General features: G+C 42.4%; 1 protein-coding gene across 1 annotated transcript; it reads left to right on the top strand.

Moving 5' to 3' along the window:
- Nucleotides 1-981: 981 nt before the first annotated feature.
- Nucleotides 982-15,071, top strand: LAYN (layilin). Its single transcript, XM_026068684.1, has 8 exons — nucleotides 982-1,048; nucleotides 3,377-3,674; nucleotides 5,889-6,046; nucleotides 6,413-6,451; nucleotides 6,827-6,910; nucleotides 7,670-7,772; nucleotides 8,459-9,820; nucleotides 10,323-15,071. The coding sequence occupies exons 1-7, from the start codon at nucleotides 982-984 to the stop codon at nucleotides 8,811-8,813; spliced, it is 1,104 nt and encodes a 367-aa protein (XP_025924469.1). The 3' UTR covers nucleotides 8,814-9,820; nucleotides 10,323-15,071.
- The last annotated feature ends 3,367 nt before the right edge of the window (nucleotides 15,072-18,438 follow it).

Here is an 18,438-nt window from a genome sequence, read left to right as displayed (position 1 = left end):
TTCTTCCCTATATTTGATATATGTCAAATTACACTAGTTAACAGTTTGGGAATGGTTAAATGTATGTCATTTTCAATGGGCCTATCTCACTTTGAGGTGTTTTGGAGGATTTTCAAAGGATTTAAGAACTAGTCTTTCAAAAGAAATGAAACTAAATGTAAAAGCTTGTATTGCCAAAGTATTAATCCTCCTTCTGCTAAGGTTCAAGTTCATGAAATCAGTAAAATTGCTTGTGCCAGTCAAGCTGCTCAGGTGCATGCTTGTTTGCTAAATCCACACCTGAATCACCAGGGAGTTGGGAAATGCAAAAGTGAGATGGTAGACTACCACTGATGTGCCCATTTCAGATGGGATAGAGACTGGGCAAAGCTGTAGTCCTAGTGCAGCTCCCACAGCTGCCTCTGTGCTTCCTGACTTCTGGTAACCTGGGATGGGGAGTTCTCATGGTATTTTGAAGCATCTTTCTCCATTTTAAAATACTGATTTTTAGAGATTGCTAATTTCTCAAGCTAATACCCAAGAGCTGGTCTAGATTAAGTCTAACACAATCATATTAATTTCCTATTTTACAACATTAACCCTATCAAATATCTGTCTGCTGAGCAGACTGTTGGGAGCTGCGAGGGCTGCATTTGTCCTTTCCAGTGCTCTGTCCCTTTCCGCAGGCTGCCAAGGGCCCCTGGAGCCACCCCGGTAGCGGCTGGAGGGCGAGCTGGGGTCCTGCGGGCGGGTGCAGCCCGCACAGCGGGGCGCAGGAGCGGGGGCGGCGCAGGCTCAGCACTTGGCGCCCCGGAGCCGGTGTTGGAAACGAGGTTCCCGGGTGGGTTTTTTTTCCCCTCCCTCACTCGGTGTTTTTAGTCTGGCAGCGGGGACGGGGAGGCGGAGCCGGCTCCGCCCCGGGCGCCGCTTCGCCCGCGGCAGCAGCAGCGGCAGCGCGGCCAGAGGCGCGGGGAGCCGCACGCGCGGAGCCGGGCGCCCACCATGCTGGCGGCCGCGGCCCTGTGCGCCGCCGCGCTGGGCTGCGCTGCGGGCGCTCGGCTGCTCAGCGGTAAGCGGGGGCGCCGGGAGGGAGGGAGGGAGGGTTTTTCCGCCCCCTTCTGACTCCCCGGCAGCGGGAGCCGCCGCGGGCAGAGCCCCGCGTCCCCTGCTGCTGCCGCTGCCCCGTCTGGGCTCCCCTTCGGCAGCGGGCGCCCCCCCGGCGCTCGCCGCAGCGCTGCCCCCTCGCTCGCTCCCGGGGACCTGCAGGTCCCTCCTGGGCAACGGAGCTGCTGCTCTGCTCGGCCGACGCTGCTTTCCTCATTCTCCCTGGACAAGCTCCTCTGGTTATCGGCGTGCCCAGGTCCCCGCTTTGTGCAGAGGAACCTCAGCTATTAATTAGAGACCTTTTTTAGGAATAAGTACGTAGCAGCTCCGGGCTGGACCAGCGGACTTTTTGGTGTGGTACCCAAATGAGGTGATCTAGTCTAGTTTCAGAGGAACGTGCTGGACCCCCCCTAGTGCAAAATAGCCAGGCAAGGGCAAGTTTCTCCCTCACATAATAACTTTTAGTGTGTTCAGGATAAAGCCTGAATATTACCACTTGGGAAACTTTCTTGTTGGTTCTTCTCATCCCTATAAACCAATCCATTTTTAATTCCGGTATGCTGTCATCTGCAACGGGATTTTGTGGCAGTGAGTTCCAGAGCTTAGCTGCCACCCCGGGGGGGTTGGAGATATTACTTCCTTTCATCAGTTTTTACTCCGCAGTGCAATTGACTCTTTCCTAGCTTTGTATTACCGAGGCTCACTGAAGTCAGCAGGCTTTGAGACAGATCCCATGTTAGCACGGAGGAGGTAAGGGGGAAATACAAGGAACCCTTTCAGCGTTGGTTAGAGCTCCAGATCCAGTTGTCCTGTGTTACCTAATCTATACTAGTGAGATCACTGTTTGGAAAATTAACTTACAATGAGGTTTGGACTGGAATCAGCTACGTCAATTTTTTCCTTAGCTAAAAGCAATGGCACATTTGGCCAGCAAGACAGATGTTCTAGTCTATGGAAAAAAGTGTTTGAATATCAGAAAAGAACCCAGGTATAGTTCATAACTGACTCTATTTCTAGACAATTGCTGCAGATTTATAATAATATGCCATCTGTGTTTTTCCCTGTGGCTTTCACAACAGCAGTGGACGTGTCCCTCAGAAGAGGTAAAGTCTCTTGCCTTTTACACGAAAAATGCACGAGTGTTAAATTACCAAGAGAAACACTGGTTCTGCTTAAAGATATATTTCGAGGTGATGTTTTTGTAGCACAAACAGTTCTAATTTTTCTATAAAGTGTTAGCAGACTCTGTGGTTCTGAGTACTTAAGTATTTAAAAGTTCCAGTACAAAAAAGTTTAAAAGTTCCAGTACGTGTTTAAAATTCCCAGGCTCTGAGTGGCCATGCAGGAAGATATAAGAATACAGGAATGCCAGCATATATCCTGTGTGGGAATTTATGATGACCTGTCCACACATCCCATGTGTTCTGATTATATAATGGATGTTGCTTTTTTTCCTGTAGTTGCTAAATGGTTTTCTTTTGTTTAAAAAAAAAAAAAAAAAAAAAGGTTAGAAGACTGCTGTGTGTTTGAAGAGAAATATTTGCTAACTAAAATGAAACTTTGTTTCCACAGTCTAAATGTTGGGACTCTTCTGCTGAGAAATGTACAAGTGCAAAATTTTTAAATTTGTATTTTTCCAATTTGATCATTACTTTCCTTAAAATCAAAATAAGCTATGCTGCTTCATGCATGAAAAAGCCCTTGGCTTATGACTGTCTGAAAATAGACTTGTTTACTTCCTGGGCAGTCAGTAACTACATAGTGGAGAACAGTGCTTATAAATCAGACTATGTGAATGCATCTTGATATACTGCAATAGACTCCATAAAACTGTTCTGTACACGACAGAAGGTAAATAACTATTTCTGCTTATGTAAGGGAGTCTCTAATTCAAGCCACTTAAATTCCTTTTTAAAAAAAGCCTCCTTGAACACTTGTAAAACTCTTTAAAAATGTTGCACATGTCAGCTTGTTCTCTGGCACAGCATTACTTCTTCGTAAGGAACTCCTGGGGTCTTCAAATTGCAGAAAACTCATAGGGGAGCTGAGAAGTGCAGAGCATGAAAGAGCTGCGCTGTGCAAATCAGCCTAAACTGCTGTGTGCAGTAACAGAAGTTAGGAGATGCCTTGTGCCATTCCAGTGATACAGGAGGTTGTGTTAATCTTTTTTTATCCCTGTTGCATCTCTGTATAAATTCTCATACAGTGCCAAGCTCAGCCAAACAGAAGTATTAGTGTTCGCTTTTTGTACTAATAGGCGCAACTTCTGTAACAGGTTTCTCTATTTCTGCAGGGCAGACAGTTTGCCGGAGCGGAACGCAGCGGCCGTGCTATAAAATAGTTTACTTCCATGATGTTTCGCGCAGGGTCAGCTACGAAGAAGCACGCCTTGCCTGCAGAGCTGATGGCGGTCACCTAGTCAGTATTGAAACAGAAGCAGAACAAAGACTGATTGAAAAATTTATTCAAAGTCTCTTGGCCTCTGATGGAGATTTTTGGATAGGGCTTAAGAGGAAAAAGCACGAGGTAGACAACAGCACAGAGTGTCAGAACCTCTACTCCTGGTCGGATGGCAGCTTGTCCAAGTTCCGGTAGGTACCCGGGTGAGAGGCTGGTCAGCAGCCAGGTGAAAGCCCATGTCACCCATCTCTAGCAATCCCAAACAGTTCTTTTAAAAGAATCAGGTTGTGTTGTCTCAGATGTCGTTGGTGTTCCCTCTGCAGTCAGTGAAGGGGTAGTCATCTCCATAGGGTAGTTCATCCCAACCAGCTGTAAGGGCTAGACAAATTCTCTTTTAGAGACCCTGCTCTCTCTTTTTTGACTATATAGGACACCTAGATTAGGCTAGATGCTTAGTTTTTGCTGCCTACAGGGAGATGGAAGAGAAGGCCCTCTGGTCTTAATCTGATTAAGCATATACAAAAATATATGTGCCTTGACACGTAGGTCCCTGAATATCAGATCCTCTGAAGTTCTTTCCCCTAATGTCCTGACAAATGGACCCTCCTCCTTCTACTTGCTGAGAGAACAGTTGTCTTTCCTGTGAGACTGCAGAGTTGGAGAGCTGCAGAATTTATTGCAGACAAGAGAAACTAAAATCTTCAAAATACTCGTTAGGTCTTGGCCTCCTTGTCCTAAGGCAGGTGAAACCACAGCATTTGCTGTAATTAAAATATAGAAGCAACAGCATGTACAACTAATATAAGCTTGCTGGAGGAGTTTTCACTACATTTGCATTTCTGTTCAGCATAGAACCAAAATGTGTTTAGCTTCAGAGGTTCTGAATTATGCTTCCATTTTGATTGTAAGTCAGTTTTCTAGCACAAAGGTATTCAGAGAACCAGGCCTACAACATCTGCCTTTGTGTGGTATAGAAATAGAAAATCTTTTGCTCTAAACATTGCCAGGTTAATGACAGACTTCGCAACAAGGTGTCAGCTCTACAGTGAACTTGCAGGTTCAAGAGGGTTTTGCCTGGCAGACAGTTACTGTTGAACCTATAATTAAATAGGGAAAAAAAATCAAACTATGCAGTGTTGAGTAATTATCCTGCATTTCTTGCTGCATTTACAGTGATTGAACCATGAATCTCATGAAATAACCCAACTGTTAGTAAATATTTTATGGCAACATGTCATATATATGACAAGACTGCCTTTGCATTCTTCTTTATATTGGAAATACATATAATTAAGTTGTTACTGGCTCCGAAAGTACCACATTTACAATAAGATTTTACTTGCTCTGTGCAGGACTGAATAAAACAAAACTGCTATGAGTACTGTTCAATTTAAAGTTTCTTCTGTCATTCAGATATTGGAAATACATATTTGGGAGCTAGACCCAGATCTGCTGCTGCTGAGAAACTGATATAGCTTTGTCTTTCATTGGTGGGGCCACGCCTTATTTACATGAAGTGATATAGCTAAACAAAAGGTTTGTTTTCTTGGTGGGGGGGGTGGAAGAAGGGGAAGAATACAGGGATGTAATGATTGCAAAATTACTGTTTTAACACTTATGTTTTTTCCCCGTGTTGAATGTCTTGATATATCTGGGATTATTTATATTTTATGGGCCGGCTTTCAAAAGTGCTTGGCATGCAGAACCTTGCTTGTTCCAAAAATCAGTGAGTATTGAACACTTTGAAAAATCAGACCTTATAGTCTTAAAAGAAATGCTCCTCTGCAATATATAAAATGCCTCTTCAGTATCAATTGTATTAGATTGCTTAATAATGAAGGCCTACTTCCTTTGTCCCACTTGGAAGGACCCATGCAGTTTTACAGCGGTCAAGTTTGTTATTACTAGAAAAACATCCACAAGACAGTTTTTTCATGTTAATGTGTCTCTAGACAGAGGGGAAAAAAATTTTGTTTTAGCTTTAACACCCATTTAATAAGAAAATAAAAAACTTTTACAGGCATTGGGCACCGAGGCCAGTGAGCAAAAATCATTTTCACAGATAACTTTTTATGGGTCTAAAAGTATAGAGAAAGTCAAAGCTTTCCTGCGCCTTACTCAGCCTCACAAAGGAGATTCAGGCAGTGAGGTACTGAGGTCTTCACTCCCTGACATCCTTTGAAAGCCTCGTCCAAGTTCTTTGGAAATTAAGAATTCAAAAAGGAGAAGATACACTGTGAATGACTATTGTTATCGTTCCTGTCTTTATTCAATGGAAGGGGGGTGTGTGCTCAGCTGTGTTCTGTTTTGATACCACCCTCTATTCTGCATTCCCATTTAAGCTTCTGCAGCATCATGGAAGGTGACTGCAAGTCTTACTTGACATCCTTGTTTTGTTTTCCTAGCAACTGGTATGTAGATGAGCCGTCCTGTGGGAGTGAAATCTGTGTTGTGATGTACCACCAGCCATCTGCCCCACCAGGTGTTGGAGGTCCTTACATGTTTCAATGGAATGATGACAGATGCAACATGAAAAATAACTTCATTTGCAAATATTCTCTGGGTAATGAGTCATTCTGTAGCTTTAAAATCCAGCCTGCTCCCATTCACCAAGAGCAAGTATAAGGAAGTTATGGCAAAGTATAGGGAAACCTTCCAGCTTCACTGGAAAGATCTGTTAGGAGATGATACCTTTAAACTGATGCAGGTCTTGGGGAAAACTACCTCAGTATCTAATATCTGTAGCTACTTACCTTGTGACTTATATGAACTCTTAAGAGTATTTTTATAAAGCATTCGAGATATCAAATGGGGCCTGAGGGAGAGGGAACACCAAAGAAGGGTACTCACTTTCTTGGACTATAGTTAGTAGACTTTGTCCCCCTACTCAAGCTTATAAGGGAATTATGCATATCTTTTTTTCTTTTAGAGAAGCAAACGAATGCTCCAAGAGAGAATTCTCAAACAGGTGAGTTACAGAAGTTTGGTGTTAGGCTTTTTTAATGATGCATTAATTCTTATTAGAAATACTCTAACATTCATTATCAAGGACCTTCACAGACTGAAAACTTCATGTGCAAAGGAGCTTCCCAGCAGTTTGCATTTCCCTCATGCTATTGCATAATCCATTCTGCACCAGCGCAGTGGTGCCTGTTGTTGATACAGTATCTGGAACCGCTGCTCATGCTGCAGAGATCTTAGCAAAAGTATTAGGTGAAAACACCTTGCACCTCTTTACAGTTGGCAGTCTCTTGCATCTCCTCTCACCCTCACTTTTTATGATTAAGCTCTTTCAATTAACATCTGCAATATAATATATCAACTAATATCTGCTTCTTCCCAGATGTTGCAACAGAGCCCTTGAAGCCAGTAGTTCCAGAAGAACACCGGAAGAAAGATGCTAATGAAACACTTAAAGAAGCCAAAGGTATGCTGTGTGTTCAACAGCTGGCTCATTCTCTCTCTTTGCAGGCCCACACCTCGCATGTGGCTGCAAACACTCAACATTTAGATGTGGAGCATTTGACCCTGAACATAGACTGAGCTTAGATGACAGCAGCTGAAAAAATTTCCCATGAATCTTAACAGCACAAGAGTAAACAGGTTGCTTTGAATACCAAAGCATTCTAAATCTAAAGCGGTGCAAAGTACTTCGGGTCTGAAAAAAGTACTTTTAACTTACTGAATTGCTCTTGAATGTCAAAACTGGCAATGTTTTGTTAGTAAGTTAATAGTTAACTATTAAAAACTTTAAATTTCTTCTTACCACGCTGGCTTCTCCCTTCGTATAAATGACTGGAAAATAAGAATGATGTTTAGAAATTTGTAGATAAGACACTTCCCACTCTGAAGTCTTTTGGATGGGGATTCATAAGCTTTTAAAAGACAGCATATCTCCTTAACTTGCACTACCATTGCCTTCTCACAGTGAGACAGCAATGGTTGTTAGTTCCTCATCTTGAAAATTTGAGTTTATTTTCCTCTAACTTGCTTAACTACAAGTCAGTCCATATTGGAGTTGCTGCCTTTGAGAAGGAGTAGATACTGGTAGATTATGAACAGAACTTGAAACCCTTTGAGATGTAATGGTGCTGCCTTTTATAACTTAATTTTTCTATGAAGTTCTGTGCATGCCAAATGCAACTGGAAGTGAATAAAAGTTGGAATTTTATATTTTTACTCCTAGAACCCGTTCTGAGTCTTGCCTACATCCTTATTCCCAGCATTCCTGTGCTGCTTCTACTGATGGTCATTACAGCCATCTTCTGTTTTTGGCTTTTTGCGAAGAGGCAAGTGACATTGTTGCTTACAACAGGTGAACCTGTGGTATCTTTTGTACAAACAATCATTTTGCTGCCAGCTTCAGGATCCTGTAAGATGCTCTGGAGATGACTGCTTTCAGCCAAGTAAATGTTTAGAAAGTGGCATGGATTTTCCATGTTGAGTTACTTGTGAAGTAAAATTTTAAGCAAAGTGCATTATGCTGTATTATCATGGTCACGGATGTACACTAGTTAGGGAATAGTGTAAAACAAGATGACTGATTTAAAGTGTTAGCGTTAAAATTCCTTTATTAAAGCACAGATTTGTGTAAACTGAAAGATCAGGAGATCCTTTTCAAAAGTGATAAACATTATTTGCTCCAAAGTTATGACGCTTTTGTCTACTACTATGTTTTTTTGTCTCCCCTCCCTTTCCCTGTGTGCATGGTAGCTCTGGTGGGGAAGGTGGCTGTGGTGGTGGTGCCAGGGTTGAGCCTTGCTGCCTCAGCCCCTGGGGATAGCAGGGTGCCTCAGCAGGGCCCAGCCTGCCCTGGGCTGCCCCAGGGGTGCAGCCTGCTGCCCCACACCTGGAATATCTAAGCTCTTAGTGTCAGCTTTCCTCAAGATCTTCTCTAGGTTATTGAGAGGCCTGGGTTTGTTTTGTTTGGTTCTGTAGAAGAGCATATTAGGACTTGTTGTTTCCTTTCCCTAAGGAGACAGGAGCAAATAGATGCAAGCCCAAAGGACGAAGATGCATGGCTCTCTACCCACAGGAGGAACAGTCCAGATCTGGAGGTTTACAAAGTAATTAAGAAGCAATCAGAAGCAGATCTGACTGGAACCAGGCCTGACATTAATAATTCCTCATTCCGTACACGAGAAGATAAGATGCTTGACAGTCTCTCTGGGGATTATGACGATGTGGCAATGAATACATCAAGTGGCTTTGTGACACTGGCCAGTACAGAAAGTGGCTTTGTGACCAATGATATCTATGAACTGTGTGGAGATCATGTGGGGAGGAGCAAGGAATCGGCCTGGGTGGAGAATGAGATATATGGATACTAAGGAAATGGACAAAGAAAGCCTGGAATGTGGATCACAAAGTGAATATCAATGCAAGTTTAGCCTGCCCTACCCATGCACTTGTTTTAATGACTGTATGTGTGATATTGTGTCCTGGTTTTGCATCATCCCTATATTCTTTTTTGAAAGAATATGGGCTTTTCAAGATACAAACCAAAAAGAATGTATATATCTTGCTTTGCATCAATCCCTCTTTTGCACAAGGAATGGCCTGTTAATAGTCTTGATGACTTTTTCTGTTTACAGTCTAAATTTCCTGCACTCCAAAGGTGAAAATATTAATGTCTTTCAAACTGAAGAACAATCTAAAATCCCTATTTATTTAAACTGACTTCCTCATCTCCAAAGAAGTTGAAAGTCAGAAGTCAATCAGTAGTCATGCTTGCTTTCTCGTAGGTGTCCCAAAGAAAGCTGCTGTGGTTGCAGATCCGTCATTGTTTCCATGCCAACCCATGGTCCAGCTGTACTGTCTCCATCAGCTGCTTACAACACTGACAAGCACTTGACAGGGAGGAGAGTAGTGTGGTTTCTGCTCCTTTCCCCCTCTCCTAGTCTCACTGCCAAGGCCAGATATGTGAGTCATAGCACATAACTGGGTACTTAGTTTACACTGTAAGTTGCTTTTCAAAGAATCTCAGTAGGTGCTTTGTCATAAGGCTCATTGTGTCCCCTCCCTTATGCTTGCAAAAGGAATTGCAAAGCAAGGAGTGAGGAACTTCTCTGTAATGCTAAAGAAAGGCAGTGGGTATTCCAAAGCACTCTAGTTGGTCTCAAATTACTGCAGTCTGGTTTTCTGTGCCTAGTTAACTGTCCAGAAATGTACTAATTTGGCCTAAATGACAAATTAAATACTGGTTTCTTTCTTGTAGAAAGAATAGCCAGCTGCAGTTTTACTCTAGGTTTTTTTCCTCCTTGTGCCTGTGACCTGTACTAAATCCATGAAGACCAATGTCCTGATATTAATCTCCAGAGATGGAATTTATGATAAGGTAGGTGAACATAAATTGGATTAAAAGCAGCATTTTGACTGATCTACTGATACTAATAAGTTACAATCAATGCTCTGTTGTCTCAGTGCTACAGGGACTTGACATATTCCAGTTCTTTGATTAAATAAGTATCAAGGTGAGGTACTGAGGATAGCTCATAGAATTTGGTCTCTTGACAGTGGGAGGAAATGGCTTATTTGACTTTTTTAGGGATCATCTGTGAAGCCACTCTTGATACCTGCCATTCCTCTGGCCTTTTGGGGGAATTGAGATGAAAGGGAGCAGCCTATAGCTGCCATATGGCTAAAACTAAGTTCAGGTGAAATGAGAATTAGCCTGTTAGATACCAGGAGCAAGCAAGAATGTAAAATAACACCATTTACCTAGAAAATAATTCCTGGTCTGTATTTCACTGCTTGAATTCTAAGAGAATGGGACAAGTCCTTTCACAGTAAGGTTTTTTTGTTTTTTAAATCGTTGTCTTTGTTTCTGTTTTTTGCAGCACATCTCAAAGTTCATAAGGAGCTAGGAGAAATCAAGGGTATGCGTTTGCCATGGAGGTGATATGAAGGAACTGGCCAAAAGTCTGCAGGAGCAACTGTGGGCTGGAGTTTTATCCTCTAAGGCACATAAGGAGCCATAGCACGCTGATAGGATGCTGTAAGGGTTATGTTGAGTTTAATTCTTCTTTTACTGAGCAGAGAACGTATAATTATTAAAATGCTTTCAGCCAAATATAAATGAGACTTCTGTGTAAAGTTAGAAATGGCAGTGATGAGCTGTTCCAAGATGACCTGCCTTTAACTTGGTCACTGGTATGTTTAAAAGCCTTTTGAAGCACACTTTAAGAGATCGTTTGTATCACAGGAAGAGAGAGAAACGTGGTCCCATGCATCTTTCACAACCCTGCAGCTTTATCCCATTTAATTTTGTCTCTTTGGCTTGGGAGGACCATGCCATGTATCACTGAAGATGCAGAAGAGCAGCTGAATGAGAAGTGTGCTTGGCACTTTCTTTAAACTGTGCTTGTCTAGCACCAGATGGTGTGAAGAGGTACCAAGAGTTATCCCCCGCAAGCTGAATACCACACAACCTTACTTGGAGCAAAAGCATAACCAAAAAGGTATGTGATCTGCTCATCAGCATGGATTCTTAAGGAACTGGATGCCTTTGATTTTGAACTCATCACATGGACAAGCGTTCATCTTCTGTGCATTAGAAGAGACTCCAGCATCTCCCATAAAAGCTTGTAATTATCAGAGGGATTTTGCTATGCCATGTAGTGCAGAGAACCCACCTGTATGCATTTGCTTAGAAGAAGCACAGCAAAGGGGGCTCAGGAGCAGTGCTGACAACTTGGAATCATGATTAACTTATTTTTCACTAGGGCTTTCTGATACATGTTTTGTTTGTGTGACATGATCAGATCAACGTTTGGCTCACAGTAATAAGGAACAAATGACCTTCCTGGGAACTTGGAGCTAACTGCTGTGGCAAGGCCTCTGCACTGTCAGTGCAGCTAAGTGGAAAAACAGAAGTTTGGATAAAAACTGAGATTCATAGAGTTGAATATGCTCAGGGCAAAATCCTATGTGCTGCTGGATGTGGATTTGCTTTAGTTGAACTCCATTGTAGAAATTAGTTGGCAGGAAGCTGGAAATCTCTGCAGTTGCCAGGGCTTTTGGAAAAGAATGGAAAGGGGATTCAGATTTATCAGATAAGATCTGGTTGCATAAAGGACCGTTTCCTGTCAAATATTTGATGTCAGCAGGGAGATTTGCAAAACTGAATACATTTACAAGATTTCCCCCATTGAAATGGATAGGCACAACCCATTCCTGTGCCTCCCCAGTTGCTTCAGGCTGTAGATGCACAACACAGCACTTGCTCTGCTTTTTAAAGCTTTTTGTCCTTACCTGAACACACTGGTGATAAGTGGAAACTTGGAGTTGGGAGCACAAGTTCTGCAGCAAGTGGCAGATTCTGAGGCAAAGTCACTGGCTGTGCAGCACTGATAGCAGTGTGGCCTCTGGATTTTGTGCAGTCCAGAGTTAGCCTGGGTTTCATATGTGAATTAAGTCCTGCTGTTAATACTGAAGTCATGAAGAATGCTTGGAGGTTTGCATTCAGAGATGTACAGCTTCTTGCTAGGAATCTTAGCACATCCATAGTTGTGTGTGTAGAAAACTGGCAGCAGCTCTGTGGAGTTAGGCTGTTATGATTTCTGTCCTGTCTGCTCTGATGTCTCAGCTCTTTCATAAATTTGTTTATATATTCTTAAGGCAAATATGTTCAGCTTTGAGTCAGCCAGCACATTTTGCTTGTCTGCACTTACTCTGTTTTCAATTATTCCAGTAATGGAACTATTTCCTAAAATTGGCATTTTATTTGAATGTATCCCATTGGGCTGAGAAAAGTGGGAGTGCCACGTTGAGAACTAAATACTTTGAATGCTGGTAATCTGGACATCTGCATTAAAGAAAAGAAACTCCTTGGGACATTGTCCTGTGTCTGGGACCATTTGGATGCAGTTCTGTACCCTGTCCCAGTCTGATCTTAACCACCCAGTGTCTCAGTCCCTTGTGAAAAATGGGAGTAACAGCATTTCCCAGACTTGTAAGGATGCTGTGAATCTAAAAATAAGAGTGACTGTAAAATGACTTGAACCTACAGTAACAAGACCTTGTAATTGCCAAAATTTTAATTCTCTCGTGCAGCAGGTCTGTGGAATAGTTTGGATGCATGTTGAGACTAAGTCATTATGTATGTAAAAAGAAAAAAAAGTTTGATTACAGATACAGTTTGGTTGAGCAGTTCTGCTACTTGGCCCCATGTTCAGCAAGTAATGTTTTTTATTTCTTCTGTTGGATCATGTTCAACCTTTTTGTAAGCCAAATAAAAATGGTAAATGCCTGTTTATCAAAAAAAACAAGGCCTGCCATTCAGTGTTGGTTATAATCATGTAATCATCTCAACAAAATTTTTGTCTATAGATCTCAAACAAGCATAGGACTTCCGAACACAGGAATACTTATTGTGATCAGACAAGAGCTGGTCACTTAATATTAGTCCTCAGTCTTGTGATTTAAACAGCCAACGGAAATGGTTAAGCTCTATAGCCCAGTCTAAACTTCTCAATATCCTTCAGTTCAGAATTACTTAGTGGAGTCTTATCTTAAAGATTTCCTTGCAACTTTTGGTGATTTTTCAGCCAAACATTACTATTTAAGAGCCTGCACTAGTGTGGCCAGGAAGGACTTGCATTGATCACATTCTGCTGGTGGAACATTTTCATGGAGAGTGTTTCCCTGGTTTAGGATACCTTGTGCACACAGTGAGGGACAGGAAGTGTGGTGTGGCAGTGAAGTGCAAGGCTCCTGCTGCATGAGTTCTGTCTGAAGGCATGAAGGACAAAACGCAGAGCTGCGTGAAAGGAGCAGGTCGAGGCAGTCCTGACGCTACGAAATGGTTACTGAAGCCAGAACTCCTCAGAATACATAGTTAAAATTATGAACGATTGGATCTGCTTTGTCTTGCTTTATAGTAAGAAAATTGCAGGAATTTTATGAACTCCAGGCTTTGGATCCATCTGTTCTTTTATTTTTTTCCTTCTCTTTGATCAGAGACCAGGTAATGGAGAGAGGCTGACCAAGGGAATAAAGCAAGCCAAGCAGGAATGCTAATCATTACTCACCTATGGCTCTGCAGGTGAATGTTTCCAGCTCCAAGAGGGCTATGTTCTGCTGCCAAACAAGCCTGGCTGTGAAGCATCTGAAATTAATTTAGCTCTTGACAGAGTTCACACAAAGTTTGCTCTTCATTGCACAGAAATAAATAGGAAAATGAAGGAAAACCAATTTGCATAAGCCACCAGGAAGCAAAGATCTGCCAAAGGCTTTAGCAGAAGGTGTTTTATGTGGGCCTGAAACAACAACAGAAGTGAGTGCAGGACGTGGCAATGAGTGTGCTCTGCCAGTGTAAATATGAAGGAAGCCAGTTCTGGGTCTGTGTACTATCACTGTGCAGTGCAAACATGGAAACACTTCAGTCAGTTCCCCCAGCTGCTTCTCTCCCTTCCTGAATGTTAGGCAAGGTTGTTGTGCACAGTGGCTCTGTCCTGCATACCTGCAGGATGACACAGTGTCTGCCAATCCTGCAGTGTTCCGTCAGCAGTCGGTGGTGCAGGATCAAGCCCTGAAGCAGCAACCCTGCAAAAAAGTCTTTTGCCTGTTTTGAAAATGGCTCCCAGTTAGCATCTTTCTGCTGACTTTTTTTCCTCTTAGCATCTCTTAAGTGAAAAACAGGAAATGAGAGCAAAAGCTCAACCTCGATATTGGAGCTTAGTTGTGTAAACATTTAAAGCAATATTTTGGTAACTATACAAGTGTCCTGCTGTTTGAGCTGCTGACTTGGTGAAATTAGGTAGTCACCTGCATTGTTCAACACCTCTGGAAGTCAGGTCAGTTAGCTATAGGGATAAACTTAAATACCTATTAATTAAAGGGATAAACTTAAATACCTATTAATTAAAGTTTCATACATAAGAGTGACCCAAAATAATGCTTTATTGGTACTACAGCTGGGTAATGCTGATCTATAGTCTTTTCTCATTTTTTCACACTTGATTTGAGTTTCATAGGCTGTTTGGGTTAAATTGTGTTTGGATGAAAGATAATGTTCATGGTCTGCAATCACAGCCATATTTTTTTCTCTTAAAAGACTTCTCTAATTGACTCTGAGATTAGGAAGGTAGGTAGAAGTATATGAATGTACTATTACAAGCTCTCCATTCTGATTGAATTAATTACAAAAACAGTTTTATCTTCTGTGCAAAGGAGCTATGCAATGATTAGAAATAAAATTCAAATTCTTGATATGAGGGCAATTTAAATTCTTTGAGATTACCCATGCGCTGTAGCAGCTTCTCTGGGGATACTGTTTTTACAAGGCTGTGGTCAGATTGCCCCACAATGGGGACAATCAATATGTGGAAATGGATGGCTCAGAAGTTAAATATGCAAATCCTAGGGTTCCTCCGAGTTTCGGCCTTTGCTATGAATGTTTCCAAAAATTGAGGAATTGAGTTGGTTCTCCAGTGTTTTTCTTTGAAATGCACTTTGTATTTACTTCTTGAGAAAGTGCTTGGATGTTACACTGTCTTTGAATTACTGTAGGCTTTATATGGTGCTGTAAACTTCTCTGGCTTGCTTTGTTTTTCCCATCTGGAACAATTTTGCCTTAATGTGTTAGGGAGCAGCTTGTAATAAATTGCATTTTCTTTAATGCGGCTTTTGTTATTGTCAGTGGTTTAATCCTCTGTACACCCCAGTATTGGTAGCAAGGAAAATCAACATTGAAATACAAAATAAGAAAGCTTGTAAGAACTGTTGGATGCTCCAGCACTTCTAATTGAGCATAGAAGCTTCTCTTCCTGATTCCTTTGAGTGCTTTTTTAAAATCTGACTCTTGTCTCAGCACATAGGTAATTAAATGAAGGTAAATGTGACATGAATGGACTCTGCTCCAGTATGCATTGCAGCTACAGAAACAGAAGATAAGGAATGTCCTGTATCTTCCAAGCCAAATCTATGAGGCAATGCAAGCTGTTTTATATGGCTGTTTTCCATAGTTTCATCTCAGTCTTATTTTAAGCACTGAGAAATGGCTTTTCCACTGAATCCTTGTGGAGGTCATTCTAACATACTGCAATTGCAGTGCCTCATATCTGATGTCTTCTACCAGGTTTGTTCCTAGAGAGAAATTAGCACCCTAACCCACTTTAGCATTGTGCCTTATCCCCATTTTACAGATTGCAAAGATGGCTAGAGGTTACATAACTGGCCAAAAGCTACACAACTCGGTGACTGAGCAGGCCTTAGGAAAAAGTAAAAATGCATGTATCTAATCCACTGCTTCAGCTATTGATGGAAGTGCTTGATTTTAATGTGGCTTTGATTTCACAGGTCACTAACATCTATCAGTTGTGTTATTTCATGTTAAGGGAGGTGACCTCAAAGAAGCTGGTTGCTCTAATGCTGGGTGACATCTAAGGAGGATGTTGGCGAAAAGGACTGCTGGCATTAAATTAGCTCCTCTCTCCAGCGTATCTTTCCCTGTGGCCACATAATTCATAATTGTACTCTTTGGAGCTTTCTCCCAAACACTGTTATGACCTAGTAAGGAGGTGAAAGCATTAGCATGATGTTATCTTTAGGATTCATCTCAGCTGGTTTATCCCTAGTGTGATTTCTAGGACTGGATTTCAGTAGTGAAAATACAAATTTAATTAGAATAGAATTTAAATAGAATAGCAGTTCCCYTGCACATCCTGCTAAGGCTCTTTCATGGGAGATTTTACTTTTTGCAGGATTCAACCTGTAAACTCAGGCAGATCCTCTAAACTGTTCTTGCAGGCCCACCTCTGCCAGGCATTCAACAAGCACTGCAGAGCTAAGGAAATGATGCTGTTCTCTAGCTGTATTTCTACAGGTAGGTGCTTTCATTTCCTTGCTTTCCTTGTGTGTGAGCCATTTAACTTTTAAGGATAGCATTGGATTAGGTGCCTAATCCCTATTGCAGATTTATCTCAAACCTTTATCCTTTCCCCCCCTCCTACTTTCTGGACATCCATCTTTCTGGGCAGACAAGCATGTGTGAATGCATTTATCTGTGTATACTGGACTTATTCTAATGTGTTACACATGGGACAGAGGGAAAAGGCAAATTCATCTTTCTTTGGTATCTCAGTTTAATAAAGCATCACAGATGTGTAGTATTAGGTACAGGAATATTGACCACAAGAGGGCATATGTGCTCCACACTTGATACCATTTGTCTGAAAATTTGCCTGGAAACACTCCTCTATTTTGTCTAACACCAGTGTTTGAGAGAAGCATTTGGATCACCTTCTTTGAAGCACAGTAAAAGCCATCAATGGCTGTAAAACCTGTAGCACAAAGCATGTTTTTGTGATTGCAATTCCTCCAGCAGTGTTATTAGGGAGTGTTTTTTCTAACCTGAACTTTTAGACCAAAACTGGCATTACACAGTGTTTCGAGAAAGCTTTTGGAAATGAAGTTTTCCAACTGCAAACAGAATATCTGACTTGATAATTGATTTAGGAAGAATTTGAGATTTTACATATATGGAAGCAGGCAGGAAGCAACTAAATCTTATATTACTAAAATTTAGAACAAAGCAACTGAGAACAAGTATTGAACAATATTTTGCACRATGTAGGGATTTAGAAAAAGTTACTTTTAACATACTGAGTTTGCATCATGCTTGAATTACTGTTTGGTCTGTGTGAAACAGCAGTGAAATATCATAAGTAGTGGATGGGGGTGACAACATTTTCTATCCAAGTGGGATTATGGTGAGCTTGCTCATGYGCTTGTCAATCATTTGAAAGGGTGAATGTCTGACTAACTCAGCTCATGGCTTAGTCATTGCCAGAACTTCTTAAGGGGATAAATAGAGTGGTAACAGCGCAGTTATCTGCAGCAGTGTCACCTCAAAATGTCATTCTTCTGAGGAATCTCAAACTGCAAGTGCAGTGTAGGGCATGTGTTAACTTTATTTGTTCAGGTCTTCAGCTGCCTTGACAGAATGATCATTGCTTTATAGTGGCTGACAAATTTAAATGACCTTCCACAAGTATGAGGCAGCTTTAAGTATCAGACTTGTATGTAAAGAGAAAGCATGAGACAAGTTTAGTTTCTTGCATTCATGAACCTTTTTTTTTGTGGCAAAGCATTGTTCTGATCAGCGTTTGCATCTGCAGAGCTGTGGTGTACAGAGTGGGCCTGTAATGGTGGCCGAACGTGCGGCTGACTCAGGCATGTGCGTGCCCTCCTGCCATCGGCTTTGGGCCATGCCTTGTTCGGTCAGCAGAGCTGCAGGAAACTTCCAGAAGGTGATTCCTGCTGCCTGGAGGTCAGGTGGTGCCCATGGCCCAGGGGAGCTGGGTCAGGCAGGGGGAGCTGGGAGGGACAGGTGGGATGGGGAGGAGTGATTGCTGAAAAGAGYATGGTGATTTTTAAAAGGAAACATGCTGAAGGGTAAGTGCAAGCAGTAAAGAGAACTAGGTGGACTGAGTAATGGAGGGGAAATTTAGCAGAAAATGCCTGACTTCTCTCACATTTCCAGTGTCAGCCCTGTAGGGCCTGGAACCATTTTATGCTGAAGGGCCCCAGGGGGCTTTGAAATCTTTCTAAATCATAGGAAATGCTGCTGGGTGTTTTGACAGCCTGATGTGTTGAGAAAGGGCATGGCTCTGGTCTAGAAARATGTGGCATGCTGGAAGTGCTGTTCCCAGTAAGGGAAGGGGTATTTCCTTCAGGAAACGGAGCCCAGAAGCCAAGGGTCTGCTCCTGGTGGTGGTGCCCCAGGTGCCTCGGCTGCTCTTGAGGCTGTGGAGCAAGGGGGGGGTGAGATGCTAATGCCGTGGTGGAGGGACACCTGGGGGGGCCCTTGGCTGTGGCATTAGCAGAAACAGCCCTGCTGTGCGCACAGGTGTGAGGGGCCTAGGCCTGAGGGTGAGGGGGGGCCTCCCCTGGCCGCAGGGCCATGGAGCTGGCAGGGGCAGCTCCTCATATCTTGTGTGTGGGAGTAGCTGG

This window comes from Apteryx rowi, unplaced genomic scaffold (genome assembly GCF_003343035.1).
Source record: "Apteryx rowi isolate R43461 unplaced genomic scaffold, aptRow1 scaffold_278, whole genome shotgun sequence".
Classification (NCBI taxonomy): Eukaryota; Metazoa; Chordata; class Aves; order Apterygiformes; family Apterygidae; genus Apteryx; species Apteryx rowi.
This window is presented reverse-complemented; position numbering and strand designations above follow the sequence as displayed.